The sequence below is a fragment of the Podarcis gaigeae genome (genome assembly GCF_964106915.1).
Source record: "Podarcis gaigeae genome assembly, chromosome: Z".
Lineage (NCBI taxonomy): Eukaryota > Metazoa > Chordata > Lepidosauria > Squamata > Lacertidae > Podarcis > Podarcis gaigeae.
In genome coordinates this window covers 48492739-48512397 of record NC_139691.1, presented here as the reverse complement: position 1 = coordinate 48512397, position 19659 = coordinate 48492739, and the positions used below count along the sequence as shown (strand labels likewise).

Sequence of the window (19659 nt, the reverse complement as noted above, 5' to 3'; positions counted from 1 at the left end):
AAAAGCCTCTCGACCTACAGCAGCCATTCTCCTAAAAATATTCAGGACTGACTTCAAGGGATGCAACTCTTTCCTATCTAACCTTTCCTCTGTTTTTTGACCATGTAGAGGTTACATGCCCCATATGTTTTAGAAAGCTCTCCTCCTTTTATGGAAACTTTCCCTCAAAAGGCCCGCACTTGTGTTCTATGACAAAAGCTTCTGAAGAATGTTTAAAGCGTTCAGTGGAATTCATCTTATTGTGAGGCTACTTATGTACCCTGGGAGTAGAATAGGGTACATAACATATTTCAGATCAATTTTACAACAGCCTGCAGTTTGATTCCACTCTTTGGCTGACAGAACATGGGAGGTCATGAACTGGACACGCCTAAGTTATGGGGATAGTGTTTATCCCCACTGACACAGGGTTATGCTGTTATGCTGTGTGGGTATATCAGAGCCAGGTTGGGGGCTCCTAGATAGTCTTCTCGCAGCCTGAGGTCAATCCTTGTTGGGGGCTGGCAATGTAGCTATCATACCTGAGTTCCCGGGGTTGTGTTTTCATTGTGGCAGCATGGCCTATAAGAGGCTGCCAGTGGGGGGTGGCTCAAAGGGGATCATTTTTCCAACGTCACCATCACCCGCAACATCACAGGTGAGGAACCTTTGAACTAAGGCAGCTTTGCACATAGAAGAGAATCAGGAGAAGCAACTGCAAGCCCCTTAACCGACAGAAATCTGTCCTGGTTGTGGTTTGGGGGAAATACAGTGGCATTGTGTGAGTAGGGTCACGGGGCAATTTTCCTGGGCACAAAATTCTTAGGCGCTTAAAATTTCGAAAAAAGAAAGAAAGTAGTAATAATAAATATAACACCACCCCCAAATCTCCCAGCATTCATGTGAGGAGCAGATTTGGGCAATGGTTGGTTGCAAGGGCACCCTCCACACAGTCTTTAGTAAGATGTCCACTTCCTACCAATCCTCTGTGCTCAGTGCTCAAGGGAGCTGTGGCTGGCACTCAGGTAGTTTGCCGAGCTATTGCCCATTTGTTGCAGCCTGTTGGGAGTTCTGCCCTGGCCCACCTCCCCTTGCTGGCTGGTACCAAGAGAGGCTGCTCCCCCATCTCTGCAAAGGGAAGCTGGTGCTACCTCTGTGGAGGAAGCTGCTGGTCTCTGGGTGCTGCAGGGCTGAGTGAGCTGGTGGGGGGCTGGGGGGGCTAGATTGAACTACAACTCACTTCATCCCTGGCCATTGGCCATGCTTTCTGGGGTTGATAAGAGTTGTAGTTCAGCAGCATCTGGAGTTTTCCACTCCTGGTATATGTGAATGCATGGGTGGTGAAGTGTGTGACCATTATTGTTGCTCTAACAATGGAGGGGGACACGGGTGGCGCTGTGGGTTAAACCACAGAGCCTAGGACTTCCTGATCAGAAGGTTGGCGGTTCGAATCCCCACGATGGGGTGAGCTCCCGTTGCTCGGTCCCTGCTCCTGCCAACCTAGCAGTTCGAAAGCACCTCAAAGTGCAAGTAGATAAATAGGTACCGCTCCAGCGGGAAGATAAACGGTGTTTCCGTGCGCTGCTCTGGTTTGCCAGAAATGGCTTAGTCATGCTGGCCACATGACCCGGAAGCTGTATGCCGGCTCCCATGGCCAATAAAGCGAGATGAGCGCCGCAACCCCATAGAATCATAGAATTGGAAGAGACCACAAGGGCCATCGAGTCCAACCCCCTGCCAAGCAGGAAATACCATCAGAGCACTTCTGACATATGGTTGTCAAGCCTCTGCTTAAAGACCTCCAAAGAAGGAGACTCCACCACACTCCTTGGCAGCCAATTCCACTGTCGAACAGCTCTTACTGTCAGGAAGTTCTTCCTAATGTTTAGGTGGAATCTTCTTTCTTGTAGTTTGGATCCATTGCTCCGTGTCCGCTTCTCTGGAGCAGCAGAAAACAACCTTTCTCCCTCCTCTATGTGACATCCTTTTATATATTTGAACATGGCTATCATATCACCCCTTAACCTCCTCTTCTCCAGGCTAAACATGCCCAGCTCCCTTAACCGTTCCTCATAAGGCATCGTTTCCAGGCCTTTGACCATTTTGGTTGCCCTCCTCTGGACACGTTCCAGTTTGTCAGTGTCCTTCTTGAACTGTGGTGCCCAGAACTGGACGCAGTGCTCCAGGTGAGGTCTGACCAGAGCACAATACAGTGGCACTATTACTTCCCTTGATCTAGATGCTATACTCCTATTGATGCAGCCCAGAATTGCATTGGCTTTTGTAGCTGCCGCGTCACACTGTTGGCTCATGTCAAGTTTGTGGTCAACCAAGACTCCTAGATCCTTTTCACATGTACTGCTCTCAAGCCAGGTGTCACCCATCTTGTATTTGTGCCTATCATTTTTTTTGCCCAAGTGCAATACTTTACATTTCTCCCTGTTAAAATTCATCTTGTTTGTTTTGGCCCAGTTCTCTAATCTGTCAAGGTCGTTTTGAAGTGTGATCCTGTCCTCTGGGGTGTTAGCCACCCCTCCCAGTTTGGTGTCATCTGCAAATTTGATCAGGATGCCCTTGAGTCCATCATCCAAGTCGTTGATAAAGATGTTGAATAAGACCGGGCCCAAGACAGAACCCTGTGGCACCCCACTAGTCACTCTTCTCCAGGATGAAGAGTCGGTCACGACTGGACCTACTGGTCAGGGGTCCCTTTACCTTTACCTAACAATGGAGGGGGGAGTTTAGTGCTGGGGGGTGTCAGTTTATGCTTCAGGAAGCAGAATGTCCAGTGCCAAGATTGCAAATGCTGGCTATATTGGCCAAAACAAAATGCCTAGATCTTTGTTTTGCTAAATTATAAGGAACACTGTTAGAATATCACAGACAAAATATGCCTGCACAAGAAAAGCAACCAGGTGTTTCAAAAAAAGGATGGGGAAGTTGGGGCTTTGGAAAGAGCCTTTACTGTGACCCCCTCCAGATGTAGATGTACCAACCATCTGAGGAGTTATGACTTCCCCTCCCTGCTGTAGCAGCTTAGAATAATAGATTCACAGAACTGTAGACTTGGAAGGGGTAGAACATATGAGGCTTTGGGGCTATGCGAGGGGGGGGGAAGTGGGGACATAATAGAAATATGCATGATGTGGAAAAGGTGAATAGCAATGCTTTCTCCCTCGTAATATCAGAACCTGGATCTCTTTAAGAAAGCTGAACGTTGGAAGATTCAGGCCAGACACAGAGTGCCTAGTGACACTGAAATTTCCTCCTTCCAGAGGCACTGACGGGGATGGCTTTAAGAGAGGATTAGTCAAATTCATGGAGGGTTAGACCATGTTGCACCTCCAGCCACAGAGGCAGTCTACCTCTGCATACCAGTTGTGGGCGTCCCAAGTGGGAAGAGTGGGGCTGCATTTGGAGTCTGCTTGGGGCTTCCCTTGGACATCGGCTGGGCTGCTGAGAGCTGGGCTAGATGGGCCTTGGTCTGATCCTGCAGGGCTGTGACAATAAGAGCCTGGAGTATGGCTGCTTCAGGAGCTATTCACTGAACAGCTGAGCAGAGTTTCATCTCCCTGGGAAGGAGCACGTGCTCAGCAAAGCTGTCTCTTGCTTCTGGTCCTATGAGTTGGGGTGGGGACAGGGAGGAAAGGGCTTCTGTATGTGGGAATGTTCAGGGAGGCAGGAGAGGATATATTGTTTAATTATATCCTTCCCGACTTGTGTTAACAAATTCTACAATTTAGCAGAGTAACAGTCCCCTTTTTAAACTTACACAGCGGATAACACTTTTGCCAGGATTGTTTAAGCCTCTAAAATAAGTTTCCTGGTAATTCCCCTTTTATTCCCTCCTAAAAAGATAGACACAACACAGTCTTGTATAAAAGTATAAAATAGTTTACTCATAGTTTCATTCAGTTCACAAAAGGATCCCTGAAGGCAGACTTGTTACAAAACATATACACCTGGAATCTATCCCATAAGGAGATAGTTCCTTTGATGCTTTGATGAAAGCAAAATGGAGAAGAGAGAGATGTGGTGGCCAGCCCTGTGCTTTTGTTACCTGCACAGGTAAAGTCACGCCCACCTCTGGTCCCATGTAGAGGAGGTTTGTCCCAGCATAGGAGGAAACAGGAAGCTCATCTACTGGCTGGACAAACATCCCTCTTCATGTCTAAACATGTCCACTCTAGGAATGTTGTATTTGACTGCTTTATGTTTCACAGCCCATACTACAGAGGCCAGTCTCTCCCCTGCCTCTCTCTGCCACCTCTGATGTGCCCTAAAAGGCAGTTGGCATAGGAAGGGAACCAATAGCCAGGTCCATCTGTACTGGCTCAGTATGCCCTATTCTGACAGATGCTGCCTTTCATATTCACGCCCAAGAGCCTTTCCGTTCCAGAGATCTGGGGCTGAACCCGGGATCTGCACGCCAAGGCTGGAGTAAGAAAGAGCCCTTGCCAGCTGGCCACGTTGGGCGCCTGCCTGGAGAGTGGGAGCCGGGGGTTGGAGGGACATCGTGCTGCTCCTGGCAACCCCCACCCAACCCGACGTCCTCCTCCGCCTGAATCCCGCTTCCCCTGGGACGCACTTCCCATCCTGGAGCGGCGGGAGGGGGGTCGCTCCCCACCTTTTCCAGACCCCGTACCTCATGCCCCCTCTTCGCTCCTTCCAGCCTGGTCTCCCTCCCCGTGTCAGTGGGCATCCCACTGCCTGCAGCATGCCAGGATTCTCCAAATCGCGAAACAAACGCCCGGGTGTTTTCCTGAGTGTATCTTCACAACCACCCTCTGTGAAGGAGGCCCATCTTGATAAAGGTCTGGCCCAAGGTAGCCCTGTGAAGCTGAGAATGCGAGCGGGACAGCATTAAAGAAGTGTCGAACATAGCGGAGCTGCAGGACTCTGGCTCTTTACCTTTGCCAACCATTTCAGAACTGACAGTGAAGAAAGCAGTTTTATTGCCTGAAATAATAAGACTGAACGAGTGAAGTTTGGAAATACTGGTGTATCATAAACCATACATTAAGTCTTGTCACTGGGTCTTAGGAGCTTGTAGTCAAAAGGTAACTTTAGAGGAATTCTGACAAGGCCGCTGGATGTCGCTGGATGCCATCACCCAACACAACACACAGAGAGTGTGTGGAGGGGAGAGAAACTTCTGTTTTGGATGAGAAAGGGCATTGAGTCATGCTAGTGGCCTTGACTTGCTCTCAGGCATCCCATCGCACTTTGTTTTCATACTTGGCATTGGAGGAGGGCAACTGACCCAAGCACACTCAACGCCTTGAGGGGAGGGGGGCAGAACTGCCCACTTCCTTCTCTTATTGGCCGACCGCAGCACGCGAGTTCCAGCAGCCCATCCCAGGTTGGAATCTCTGCTGGCGGCTGCTGTGTCCGGAGCTCGGACTAATCCAGGAGAGCGCGCGTGTCCCGAAACGGAGGCAGCTACAGAGAGGACTTGCCGGGGCATCCTCGGAATGGAAAAGAAAAATCCGCCCGAGAAGCCCGAAGAACCTTCTCCTGCCCAGGTTGCTTGGGAGAACTGCAGGATCCGATCTCCTATTCTCACATCTTTTCTCTTGCGCCAGGAAAGCTTGGTGCCCTGCCGCCGTCCAGAGCCTGTGTTTGAATCGCGCGGGCCCCACGACCCGTCGACCAGGGCTCCAGCGCAGGCTCCAGCGCAGGCTCCAGCGCAGCCTCCAAGGCAGGCTCCAGCGCAGGCCCCAGCGCAGCCTCCAAGGCAGGCTCCAGCGCAGGCTCCAGCGCAGCCTCCAAGGCAGCCTCCAAGGCAGGCTCCAAGGCAGGCTCCAGCGCAGGCACCAGCGCAGCCTCCAAGGCAGGCTCCAGCGCAGCCTCCAGCGCAGGCTCCAAGGCAGGCTCCAGCGCAGCCTCCAAGGCAGGCTCCAGCCCAGCGACGTCCGGATGAAAAGGTAGGGCAAAGTTGGCAGAACCCACACGCTATTGTGCTATTGCTATGTTCGGTTTGTGGGGAAAATAGTGCAGTTTCCCTGTGGGTGGGCAGCCAGCAGCAGGGTGGCATGTGGGCCTGTGGGAAATGACTTTGTTGGGGACCCTCAGAACTCGTCCCCTGCATGTTTGTTCCCCATTGTACCAAACTGGAAACTGTCTTGCGATTCAGGCTTGTGGCACACAGGTAGAGAAAGTGAGCTGTTCATGTCTTCAGATGCCTGGGAGAAGAGAGCAGTGGGTGGGGGCAGCCACTGCTACCCCTTCTAGAAACATGAGTGCAATTCTGGGTGGGAAACATGTTTTCCCATCATGGATTTGGGGGGATGCTGCTGCCAGCCAGTGTGGGTTATTATATAATATTATATAAGATATTAAACATCTTTTTCCTGTAGGCCTGTTTATTTTGCTGTATTTCAATGATTGCATATTTTCTGACATGGTTTTAAAGTGTCTTGAGATTCCCACATAATTGGTGGCAGGTAAATACTCTTAAAAATTTAAATTACTTCCCCCCTATCATGTCACAAAGTCAATTGACATAGAGCGTAAAATAATGCCAACGAGCTCTTCTACCTGGACGTGCAACATTAGCCCTTAACACAACAGCCCATTTCCCCCCCCCCCTTACTTGAAGGAGTCATTGGATAGCTCAGTCAGTAGAGCATGAAACCCTCAGAGTTGTGGGTTTGATGCCCACATTGGGCAAAAGGATCCCTGCATTGTTGGGGGTTCAACTACATGACCCTGGTATTCCCTTCCAACTCTACAATTCTATGCTTCTATGAATAATGCAGGTCTGAATAGTGATCCTTTGGTCTTCAAGCCACAAGGAACCCCCACCCCACATGCAGAAAAATAGCATCTCCCCCTGAATTCCTTCCACTTTAAAGTGTGTGAATAAAATACTTTGGGTCATGTGTCTCATAGAAAGTGCCTCCTGGCCGACAACAGGCTCCTCAGGGAAGCAGGCAGAAAACTTTCCAACCTGTAATGAGATTTGCCGAAAGAGCTACAGGAACACGGACTCCAGATTTTGGCGGTGAGCTGACTTGGTTTGGGGTGGGAGAAAGTGCACTGTGTGTGACTGGTTTGCTTATGCTCATTTCTAATTGGTGTTTATGCTGTTTAGGTGTGCATCCTCTGAACTACAAATATTTGACTAGCATTGTATTCTTCTCCTGCAAGGCTGCAGTTAGGTTGGCCAGATGGTAAATCCTGATAGTTGGGTCAGGATGCATATGGAACGGGTTGGGGAAAGAGGGAACTCATTTATAAACTCAAGAGCTGGTTATCTGTTGGGATAGGGGAGGAAGAGGGCTGGGTAGACTCTTATGGTTTGTGTAGCAGGCTGTGAGAGCTTTTGGCATTTTCCTCAACAGCTGTTACACTGCATGCTAGTATGAAGGAGGAAACCAGCAACTTTCCATTGTGTGTGGGGTGTTGACCACGACACTTTGTGGTCCAGGCTGTGGACTGAATGGAGATACATTGCAGCCTTAGGACTCAACTTGATGCCTTTCCTAAATTGGTGTTTGTGGTTTTTGCAGCTGGGAATAAGAAGAAAGCATCTGGTTTTGTATTCAACTCAGACCAAGAGATCCATAGTTGGGCCTTTGGTGGTGGCTTGGATTGTCACCTTTGGTTGGGTAAAATGCAAGACAGGTGGGGCAGGGAGGGGGGCAGAGAAGATGGGGGGTATTTTTTTACCTGGTGCTGAAATAACTTCAGAGCAATCCATTACAAAGACACATGTGGTACACGGTGCTTTAGTCAATGAAAATACATCAAGAAAAGCATTATGGTTTAGAAGTGTAAGAAAAATATTACATATTACGTGCTTTGCTGGGCTTTGTACTGCTAATTGTTTTGACACAAATCAGCATGAAATATCAGCTGCATGGTGTTCACCCAAATCAATTAGAAACTCTCTGTAACTTCAAACAAGAATTAAGCAAATTAACATCTTTGTTTCTGTGGAAAGGGCCCGTCAGTAAGTCCCTCTGTATTGAGCCAGTAGTCACTCCACCCCCCTCCTTCACCTTCCACGACTACATTCTGTCACTCCTTGCTGCACTCAGCAGTGGTCTGCCTTCAAATATAGCAGGGAATGGGCTTGGGATTTTGCCACAAGACAGGGGAGGCATAAAGGGGTTAGGATTTGGCACAGCAGGGCAAGTTAAACACATTGCATACAACATGCATAGCTGAGCTGGCTCTTGTAATACTATTTGCTTAGAGGCAACCTGCATAGGATTTCACAGCAATAACCACAAGCATTCCCAAAACAACTCCAGGCATGCCTGGAGGACCATTTGGATCCCTTCCAATCAGGATTCAGGTCCCATCATGGGACAGAAATTGCCTTGGTTGTGGCGGTCTCTGGTGCGCTAGGGTCAGAAGTGAAAGCTGTTTCCTAGATCTGCTGGATCTCTCAGTGGCTTTTGATATCATTGACCATGGTACCTTCTGGACTGCTTAGGGGGATTGTGAGCTGGGGGCACCATTATGCAGTAGGTCTTCTCCTTCCTTCTGCTGTGATCAGAAAGTGGTGGTGGGGGATGAGTGTTCAGACCCCTGGGCTCCCACTTATGGGGTGCCTCAGGGTTCCCTCCTCTCCCCCGTGCTTTTTAACCTCTATATAAAGCCACTGGAAGGGATCATTGGGGGTTTGGGCTGGGTGTTCATCAGTATGCAGATGATACCCAGCTCTACCTCTCTTTCAAATCGGAACCAGTGAAGGCGGTGAAGGTCCTGTGTGAGTGCCTGGAGGCGGTTGGAGGATGGATGGCCGTTAACAGATTGAAGTTAAATCCTGACAAAACAGAAGTACTGATTTTGGAGGACGGGGCGGGGTGGTGTGGAGGATTCCCTGGTCCTGAAGGGGGTAACGGTGCCCCTGAAAGACTAGGTGCGCAGCCTGGGAGTCATTTTAGACTCACAGCTGTCCATGGAAGTGCAAGTTATTTCTGTGTCCAGGGTGGTTGTTTACTATGCCCGCCTGGTACACAGGCTGAGACAAAGAAGAAGAAGAAGAAGAAGAAGAAGAAGAAGAAGAAGAAGAAGAAGAAGAAGAAGAAGAAGAAGAAGAAGAAGAAGAAGAAGAAGAAGCAGCAGCAGCAGCAGCAGCTTGATGTCAAATGTGCAGTTGGGTTTGTGTTTGTCGCCCACGAATATTCTGCCACCCACTCTGAGCTATATACTGATTTCCTCTTCTGCTTCTGGGATGCATGTTGTAGACATCCTGAATAGATTAAAAACTGCAAAAGGTTCCTATACTGAGAAAGCAATGGGAATATTCGTTCTGTTTCTCCTTTTCTTCAGAAAATCACAACCCTAATACAATGTTGCCTCCTCTCCCACCACAGGTACTCCTGTGCAGCCTGTCGCCTTTCGTCCAGCTGTGCTACGTCCTGCACCATATCCAGTCAGGACTTGGATCCCTGGCTGCTGCTGCTGCTGCTGCTGCACCTATGCGGCTGCCATCGCTGCCACCTTACCTGCCGCTCTCCACTACCAGGCCAGTCACTATTCCTCCTTTAAATTCATTGTGTTTTCAAGCAAATTAATTATCAAACTTAACCAAAGGTCCAAGTGCCAGTCAACATCATCAGTGTATTTTAAAACTTTTCCACGTAAGAAAACAAATTATTACACCCTGCATAAATCTCATTTTCAGAGTTCATAAATACAAACACAGATCCGAGTTACGAGAACTGCACCACAGAATGTCGCCACCCTGGACTATTTAGTTTCCCCATGCAGCCTCACAGAACCACGTTCAGTGCAAGAAAGAAAAGAGGAAGAGGCATACTCCGAGAGCGTATTTTAAAACTTTGCCACATAAGAAACAAAACTACTACATCCCACATAAATCTCAATTTCATTAGTAGATTTCATAAATACAAAACCCCACCTGCTTAGTTTGTTTCTGTCACTCACAAATTCTTTAACCAGTGTCTCTGAGTCTTCTGTAAACACCTGGAGTAAATGTCTACCCATCTCTGTCCTCTCCAGGAAAATCTGGCTCAGAAGATGGGGGTCGAGAGACTTAGGAGGGATGTGCAAAATACATATAGCGATAATCAGGCACTTAACAGAGCTATTCAGGTGTTTGAAGCAGACATCTTGGAGTGTGACGCAAGATTCCAGGAGCAGCAAGCAGGAGGTATTTTTGAGAATCCTGTCTTCACAAATTCCGGGGACGTGGTCCTCCCAAAGATGTTGGGTCTCATCATCCATGATGAGCGCTGGCCATGTTGGCTGGGGCTTAGGGGAGTCCCACCACAGTCTGGAGCACAGTTCAGTGCGCCTTTGTGGGGAGCTGGTAGCCATGCCACGGTTGCCTTTGCCGAGTGGAAGGGGTGGCATCCCTCCCCCCAGGAGCCCAGAGGCCAGTAGCAGACTGCGCATGTGCCTCTGAAGGGCACCAAGGTTTGCTGTCTTCCTTGTGTGCCCATTTTCTTGCCAAAAAGAATAAAAAAAAGCTTAATGAAAATACAGCATATGGTTGCACATACCAGGCACCAATTTTAACCCGTGGTTCTTTGGCTTTTCCCTTAGGTGAGGAACAGGAGGAGGAGGAGGAGGAGGAGGAGGAGGAGGAGGAGGAGCAGGAGCAGGAGCAGGAGCAGGAGAAGGAAAAATAAAGAAAACTGGAGGATATTTTTTTTCATATCTATTTCTATTATCAGTTATATTCCTATAATCATTTTTAAAAATACATGGTGTGTATTTGTAATAGAGATTAGTCTTCTGAGCACAGTCTGTGAAAAGGTTTTCTGAAGATCAGCAGCACTTGGCTTTAGCTTGCTGCTAAGAAATCACTCGTTGCTCTTGCCTTTCATATTCAGGGCCGGATTTAGGTTTGATGACACCCTAAGCTACCGGAGGTAATGGGGCCCTTTATATGTCCAGCTGTCCTTTGTCAACAACAAATTGTCACTGTTTTTTTGTGTTGAATATATGCTAATAGATCCATACACAACACAAAACACTGTTGATGTATGTAGGTTTTATTTTATTTGTTTTTTATCTTATATTTTGGAAATGTACATCCAGTTCTTTTTTCCTTTAAATTTTTTTGAGGCCCCCAAGATATTGAGGCCCTAAGCTATAGCTTGTTTAGTTTATATGTAAATTATCGTTCTTTTTTCTGTTGAATATATGCTAATAGGTCCATACACAACACAAAACACTGTTGCTGTATGTAGGTTTTATTTTATTTGTTTTTTATCTTATCTTTTGGAAATGTACATCCAGTTCTTTTTTCCTTTATTCCCCCCCCCCCCGCAAGAGAGTGGGGCTATAGCTATAGCTAGCACTGTTCATATATCACTGTTTTATTGCAGTCCTCGCCATAGCTGTCCAGAGAAGTATTCTCAGGATCCTGTTGAGGTTTCTGCCTTCCCTACTTCCCCCCGGACAGAACTGGTTCTTTGGAATCTGGTAGCCACTGTCCCTTAAAGTTTAGCCTTTTGAGACGCAGGACCCACTTTTCACCCAAGCATGCACCTGAGAGCTCATTTCTTAAATTTCTGGGGCATGCATTTATATTCCCTGAATTGTAGAGGCTCCATAGACAGCAATGAGAAACCGAGCCTTTAGAGTCATCAGCCCAGACCTGTGGAACTCCTTGCCAATAGAGATTAAGAGGGCGCTTTCTGTGCCAACTTTTAAACACCTGCTGTTTCATTCCACCAGGCCTATGCGGGCACACCTCCCACAATGGTATATGGGTGCGCCTTTAACTTTTTTACTTTTGGATTGTTTTTAGTGTTTATGGTTATATCCTATGACTTTTATCTTTCTGATTTTGTAACCTGCTTTGATATATTTAATGGTATATATTCCTTTATTAATAAATAAAATTGTTAATTAAATATGTTGAGAGTACTTCTGTTGTGAAGCTGAAAGCAATACTTTAAAGCAGGTGTGGGGAACCTCTGGCCCTCCAGATGTTGTGGATCTGTAGCAATCCCCCCCACCTCTGGTCGTCAGCTGTGTTCCTGGGGCTGTTGGCAGTTGCAGTTCAGCACCAGGCTCCCCAAACCTTCTTTGAGGTATCCCCCTCTGGGGCAAAGGGTGCCTGGGACCTTGATCTGACAGCTCCAGGTTATTAGATGACAACATTTATTTTCCATAGCAATCACCCACAGTTTGGTTTGCAGAAGTGCCATAATGTAGTGTGGGAGCAGCTTCCTGCTCCCATGAGAAGGTCCCCGTTTCAGACCATGATGTCTCCAGTCAGAGCTGGGAAAATCCCACAGAAAGGCTGCCAGTCAATGCAGAAATATGTCCCCTATCTTTTGATTTGGGAGAGCTCAACTCAAAGAAAGGAGCAAGGGGCACAAGCGGCAGAGCACGGCCAAGAGAGACTAAAATAAAACAGGAGTTTACAGCACCTTGTTTATAACCTGGGTCTTGGGGAAGAGGGTGAGCATGTTCAGCTCCAGATTTAGAGTGGTGTGGGGCGTTCCACTGCACAGGGTGCCAAGCAGAGGTGCGCACAGCAGCAGCAGTAGCAGCAGCAACATTTATTATGGAGAAGATCCATTAAAAAGCAACTGCATCAAAAGGAATTATTGTGAAAATAAGACCTGGGTGTGGCACTAAATTTTGTCCTCGCTTAGAGAGCCATATTCCCAAAATGTGCCTTTCACAAAAATGCACCCCCAGCTTGGAGCCAGAGGCTCTTGATTAGCTTACTTTGCAGAGTGGGTTGACGGCAGATAAAGATCTGGCATCCATCTCACCAATGCCCTGGCCTTTTGCCAGCTGCTGGCATGAGCCTCTTGGCAGAAGCTAACTTCTAAGGGCCGTGGGGGCTTCAGACCCCACAATAAAACATTAAAGGGGCCAGGTCCCCCTAAAGTTGATGGGCATTCCCATTCAAATGGTGTGTGTGCACTGTGTCATGTGGGATGGGGCTTACGTAGGCCCCCGCAATATTTTATTCAAGGTGGCACTCCTGGGCTCCGGGCAACCACATCATATAAGCTCAAGGGACCCTCTAAGCTGGGAGCTCTCTCTGGAGTTAGCCTCTTGCTTTCTTCCCAGCAGGATAAGGCTCCCTACTCTGGAAAGCAATACAGCGAAAGCTGAAGTTCACCAGGCGTCCTGAGTAGGGACCCCCTGTTGACAAGCCTTCTTCTTCCTCTTCTTCTTCCCTGCCCTCTCCATCCTAATATCAGTCAAGAACATGGTTGTGAGCTCCCAATTTATTTCTGGGGTTTTTCGCTAGCCAAATCCAGGTCCCGTCTTAATATCTGCCTTTGATGCCTTTGGTGATATGTGAGAACCTTCAGCATCCCCAAACAACTAGAGAGCTCCAGCAAGTGATGGCACACACTCTCAAGGCTTCTTAGGTTCTCAGTAGGGGACTGGGTGCCCCTTTGCAGGGAAGAAGAGGTGGAGAAAGAAGCAGCAGATTTGCTGAAGATCTTCCTCCTCCCCAAAGGCATCAACAAATAAGGAAGGGAAACTGCATCGCTTTGCAAGTCTGTGTCACATTATGCTCCTTTTCCCTGTCAAGGATTGGTTTGATGGAGACATGCAGGCTGCATACGTGGACTTGAGGGCAAAAATATTTTCCATCGTTATGACAAGTAGAATTATGCTGCCCTCCCCCACCTCACAATGCAAATTAAACAGTAGATTCATACAGGTTGCAACAACGTGAAAGTGCTAAGTACAGTGAAGAACAGCAGGACCATTGTAGAAAGGGTTACTTGTAATGCCATGCAATGAACAATCCATGCCCTCCAACATTTCTCCAGTAAATATAGGGACGTCCTAGTCCATAAAAATAATATTAATCATTTTATTATTTATACTCCACACATCTTACTGGGTTGCCCCAGCTACTCTGGGTGGCTTCCAACACATATAAAAACATAATCAAACATTAAACATTAAAAAACTTCTCTATACAAGGCTGCCTTCAGATGATACTTATAGATACTTATCTCCTTGGCTCAAGACACTGTCACTAGCTGAGCAAATGATCAATGTATAAAGTGCAATTCCCAAGGTCTCCTGGGAACTGAAAAGACAACTGGTAACTCTGTGAGGGATAAATTACACTTCTGCTGCAGGGTTCTGTCCTGGGTCTGTTATTGTTCAACATCTTTATAAATGACTTGGATGAAGGAATTGAGGGGGTGCTCATCAAATTTGCAGATGACATCAAACTGGGAGGGGTAGCTAATGCCTCAGAAGGCAGAATCAGAATTCAATATAACCTTAACACACTTGAGAACTGAGCCCATACTAACAAAATCAATTTCAATAGGGACAAATGTCAGATTCTGCACTTAGACATGCAGAACCAGATGCACAAATAGAAGATGGTGAACACTTGGCTTACCATTACAGTGATACCTTGGGTTACAGACGCTTCGGGTTACAGACATTTTGGGTTACAAACTCCGCTAACTAGGAAGTGGTTGCTCCAGGTTAAGACTTTGCCCCAGGATAAGAATGGCAATTGCGTGCCAGTGGTGCAGCGGCAGCAGGAGACCCCATTAGCAAAAGCATGCCTCAGGTTAAGAACTGTTTCAGGTTAAGAATGAACCTCTGGAACAAATTAGGTTCTTAACCTGAGGTACCACTGTAGTACATATGAAAAGGATCTAGGGGTCTTGGGGGACCACAAGCTTAACATAAGTCAACAGTGTGATGCAGCAGCAAAAAAGCTAATGCTATTCTAGGCTGCATCAACATAATCAAGGGAAGTAACAGTACCACTCTTTTCTGCCTTAGTCAGAACACAATTTAAGAAGGATATTGACAAGCCGGAATGTGTACAGAGGAGGGGTCTGGAAACTAAGCCTTTTGAGGAACACTTGAAGGAGCTGGGTATGTTTAGCCCAGAAAAGAGGGGACTGAAAGGAGATACGATAGCCATCTTCAAATACCTTAAGGGCTGTTATATGGAGGAGGGAGCATGCTTGTTTTCTCCTGCTCTGGAGGGTAGGACTCTAACCAAGGGCTTCAAGTTACAAGAAAGGAGATTCCGACTAAACATATGAAAAAACTTTCTGACAATAAGAGCTGTTTGGCAGTGGAACATATTCCCATGAGAGGTAGTGAACTCTCCTTCGTTGGGGGTTTTTAAGCAGAGGTTGGATGGCCACCTGTCATGGATGCTTTAGCTGAGATTCCTCCACTGCAGGGGGTTGGACTAGATGACCCTTGGGTCCTTTCCAACATTATAGATCTATAATTCTTTGATTCTTTGCAGGGAAGCCTTGTGATCTAAATGTGCTAACTAGCTAGCTATTTAGTGATCTAAATGTGATACTGTAACTAGCTAGCTATTTAGTTATTTAGTTGTTATTTAGTTATATTTTAAAACAGCATTGATTTAATCAAAGGCAAACATGAAAAACAAAACCTGCAAGTGTTAACCAAAAGGAGGAAAACAAATAATAAAAATATAAACCATAAGCATCACAACCAGGAAGGATAAAAATACAGAGATACAGCGCAGCTCCAAAGGGATAATAAAGTGTTAACTCATACAAAGGTTCCCTCTACAAATAATAAAGATGCATAAAAATAAAAGTATTCTCCTCCTTGAATTCCATGATTATTGAGAATTAAGGTTCTATGTGGTCTTAAAGGAACAAGACCTTTGCATATCATGGTGCCTATGAGAGCTCATCCTCAGGAGGAGTATTTCTGAATGTGCCAAAGCTGAGCATTCAGGACCACGGAAAACACAAGGTGCTTCAGTGCATGTTACATACAAGGGAACTTCAAGGAAGGCCCAAGTGAAGTCACTCCAGGAGGAGACAGTGGAGCCCTCCACATCCTTTGCCCTTGTACTCATGTGCCCAGGAAATGGTTGTTGCTGAAAGGCAACACAGGGAGAGCTGCACTGATGGCTGCGATGCATCCATAGTTATAGTTATGCTATAACCATGAGATTATTTTAGAATCTTAGCAGGTTTGTAATCTTAGAAATTGCCTTGGCTGTGACTATTATGAAATGACTCTGCACATCTGAGTTTGCCACAACGCTACTGCTTCTGAGTTAACATCAGACCAGGCTGCTAATCACTTTCAAAATACGTAAGGCAGATGTTGTGTTTTTAGGGTCTTGCTGCTTTGAGTTGGCTTACCTTAGCCAGATGGCATTAGATGCACTGAAGCACCACAAAACAGTGGGTGGGAATTTTGAATCAAATTCCTCTGGGTTATTTTTATTTTGAATTTATTTTTATTTTTATTTTTTATTTTTATTTTTATTTACCTTAGCCAGATGGCATTAGGTACATTGAAGCATCACAAAATTTCTGGTGGGAACTTAACCTAGGCAGTCAGGGTGGGGAAAACTGCAATGAGGTATCCGGTTGGCTTTATGGGGTCATATGATGAAGTTGTGGTTTTGAATATCTTATCAAGATCTTCTTCATTGCATCTACAAAAAAAAACAAAAAACCAGCAGCAGGAGACTCTTTCAGGTGGTTCATGATCTAACAGAACCACCTTCGCCATCCAGGCCAAGCATCCCAATAACTCTTGCAATGATTTTGCAATTTTTTTTTCCAGATAAAGTTGCTCAGATTTGGAAAGAAGGTACCCTCCACTATGGGAGCAGGGCTGGGGCAAGAAAGTGCTAGAGTAGTGAAAATCCAGACAGAAAAGTTTTTGAGCTTTTTTTATGGAAAATCAGCAAAAATAGCATGGGCTGCCATACACCCAAATTTTTCTGGGGTTTTTGTTTTTTTGCTGATTTCCACTCAGACACTGCTGTTGGCTGGGTTATTCCAGATATATCAGCGAAATTCTAGACGTATGGCAACCCTATGCTAGAGTCCTGTCTAGTCAAGTTGCATGGAATCTGTTATGTAGTGAAGTTTCACCCTGGGCCAGCAGGGGGATACTGTATATAGTTTTCACTCAGGTCTGTAGATAGTTTCCCCTCAGGTCCGCGTCAGTTATTTTAGGCGGGAACTCTGGGCTGTTGTTGTTACAATGTTGACAGCCGGCTGCCTATAAAAGCAGGCCGGCTGAGCTGTTTGCAGTCAGTTCTATTCCAGCTTACGAAATAAAGAGCTATTTGGAGAAATCGCTGGTCGTCGGCTATGTCAACCCACAACTTAACACTGGCGACGAGGATGGGATCGATGGACATCAGAGCACAGCCAGATGCGGCCAGCCTCTGAACTGAGCTGAATCACTGAGCTGAATCACAGAGCGAAATCACTGAGCGAAATCACTGGACAGAACCAATTCAGAGCTGACTGTTCTGGCTAGAGCACTGTGTTCCATCCATCGCCCTTCTCTCCGGCATCGGAATCATGGCTTCACTTGTGCCTCTACCGCCGTTTGCGCCAGCCTCTGAATCATGGGATTCCTACCTCGCTCGGTTCGACTGCTACCTCCAAGCCAACGAGCTGACAGCAGTATCAAAGAATCGGAAGCGGGGCCTATTCCTCAGCCTCTGTGGGCCTGAGGTGTTTGAGACGGCCCGAGCATTGGTTGCGCCTGAAGCAGTCCAGGCAACACCATGGGACACGATCCAAGAGAAGCTCCGCAACCACTACGCACCGAAGCCGTCCAAGATTGCTGCCCGCCATGCGTTCTACCACCGGAACCAGGCAGAGTCAATCAACAACTACACCACCGCCCTGCGACAGGCTGCAATGCACTGTGAGTTCCGAGACTTAGACGATGCCCTGATGGATCGAATCGTCTGCGGGTCCGGGACATCCATCTGCAACAGCGTCTCCTCGCCAAGCCAGACCTCACGCTGCAGAAAGCCATTGAGGGGGCTGTGGCCTCAGAAGCCCAGGAGATCCGCAAGTCCAGCAGCCAGCGTCTTGCCAGTTCCGGTGCATCATGAAGAGGCCAGCAGTGATGAGGCATCCTCCAGTGAAGGCGATGACGTGCACAAGACAAAGCGGGAGCACAGGAAGTTCCAACAGAAGTCCAAAGGCCAACCGGAATGTGCCGGCTGCGGAGGCAACCATTCCCGTGCCAAGTGTCGATTCAGAGACGGCATCTGTAGGAAGTGTTCCAGAAGGGGCCACATCGCTAAGGTCTGCCGATCTGACACCCCCCCTTCATCTACTTGCAAGTCCAAGCCTTCACTCCAGTCTGCCAAGGAAAGTTGTTTCGCTCTCACCAACTGCTGCTGCCCGTCTGGAACCACGATTGGCCAAACCGACTCGCCTACGCGACGCAAGCTGAACGTCACGGTGCTCATTGAAGGAGCTCCATGTGACATGGAGATCGACACCGGGTCTGCCCTGTCCATCGTGTCGTGGAGCACCATCAAAAGACTGGTACCCAGAGTGTCCAAAAGGCAACTCGACTCTCACCGCGTACACCTGAGAGACTACCAGGGAAACGACATTCCCGTGGTAGGCGTTGGCCGGTTCCGGATTGCCTTCAAGGATTTTTCGGGCCTGCTCCGGTTGGTGGTGGTCGAAGGTCAGCGGCCAAGCCTCCTAGGGCTAGACTGGTTTGATGCCCTCGGCCTGGAAGTCACCGGCATCAACTGCATCTCTAACGCAGAGACTGAGGGTCTGGTCAAAGACTTTGCCGAGGTTTTTGACGGCACCTTGGGGCAATATACAGGTACGCCCATCTCCTTTAGCCTTGATCCACAAGTCGCCCCCATCAAGCTAAAGCCACGCCGGGTTCCCTTTGCTCTCAAGGCTAAGGTGGACGAACAACTGGACAAACTGATCGCCCAAGGAGTTTTGGAGCCGGTTGACCACGCCAAGTGGGAAACCCCCATCGTCACGCCTGTCAAGCCAGATGGGTCGGTGAGAATCTGCGCTGACTACAAGTGCATGATCAACAAGGCACTTCAGCAGCACGCTTATCCGGTTCCTGTTGTCCAACACCTGCTGCATTCTCTGGGTGAGGGTAAGGTCTTTGCTAAGCTGGACCTTGCCCTAGCCTATCAACAACTGCCAGTCGATGATGCCACTGCTGAAGCCCAGACGATCGTCACCCACCGGGGGGCATTCCGTTGCCGCCGGTTGCAGTTCGGGGTGAGTGTGGCTCCTGGCATCTTCCAAAGCCTTATGGAGTGTCTCCTGCAAGGGCTTCCGGGCGTGGTACCATATTTTGATGACGTCTTGGTGTCTGCAGACTCACACCAGCAGCTGTTCGAGCGCCTCTGTGCCGTGCTGACCAGGTTCCAAGAGGCCGGGCTCAAGGTAAAGAGGGAGAAGTGCCAGATCGCCGTTCCACAGGTAGAGTTCCTGGGCTATCTTATCGATACCTCCGGCCTTCACCCGACCACATCCAAGATCCGTGCTATCCAGCAGGCCCCCACCCCAAAGAACAAGACGGAGTTGCAGGCATTCCTGGGGCTGCTGAACTTTTATAACATGTTCCTGCCCCACAAAGCCACAGTGGCTGAGCCTCTTCACCGACTCCTTAGTACAAAGACGCCTTGGGCCTGGGGTCATCGGGAGATGGCGGCCTTCAACGCGGTCAAGGCTCTCCTTTCATCAGACAGTGTGCTGGTACAGTACAGTGAATCCAGGCCGCTGGTCCTTGCCTGCGACGCCTCACCTTTTGGCATCGCTGTGCTTAGTCACCGTTTTCCAGATGGAAGAGAAGCACCGCTCGCCTACTTTTCCAGGACACTATCTCCGACGGAACGGAATTACAGCCAGCTCGACAAGGAGGCATTGGCACTTGTGGCTGGAGTGAAGAGGTTCCATGAATACCTCTATGGCAGGACTT

General features: G+C 47.9%; 1 protein-coding gene and 1 long non-coding RNA gene across 2 annotated transcripts; both read left to right on the top strand.

The window, feature by feature from the left end:
- Window positions 1-5332: 5332 nt before the first annotated feature.
- LOC310836116 (uncharacterized protein) lies at window positions 5333-9525 on the top strand (the record flags this gene model as incomplete). The annotated part of the gene is made up of 4 exons (XM_083721034.1): window positions 5333-5906; window positions 6874-6985; window positions 9312-9463; window positions 9505-9525. Exons 1-4 carry the CDS (start codon window positions 5454-5456, stop codon window positions 9523-9525), a joined length of 738 nt encoding a protein of 245 aa, XP_083577160.1. The 5' UTR covers window positions 5333-5453.
- A 24-nt stretch (window positions 9526-9549) lies between these two features.
- On the top strand, window positions 9550-11825 carry LOC310836211. Its single transcript, XR_014559924.1, has 2 exons — window positions 9550-10111; window positions 10507-11825. It is a non-coding gene; the product is annotated as an uncharacterized lncRNA (long non-coding RNA).
- The last annotated feature ends 7834 nt before the right edge of the window (window positions 11826-19659 follow it).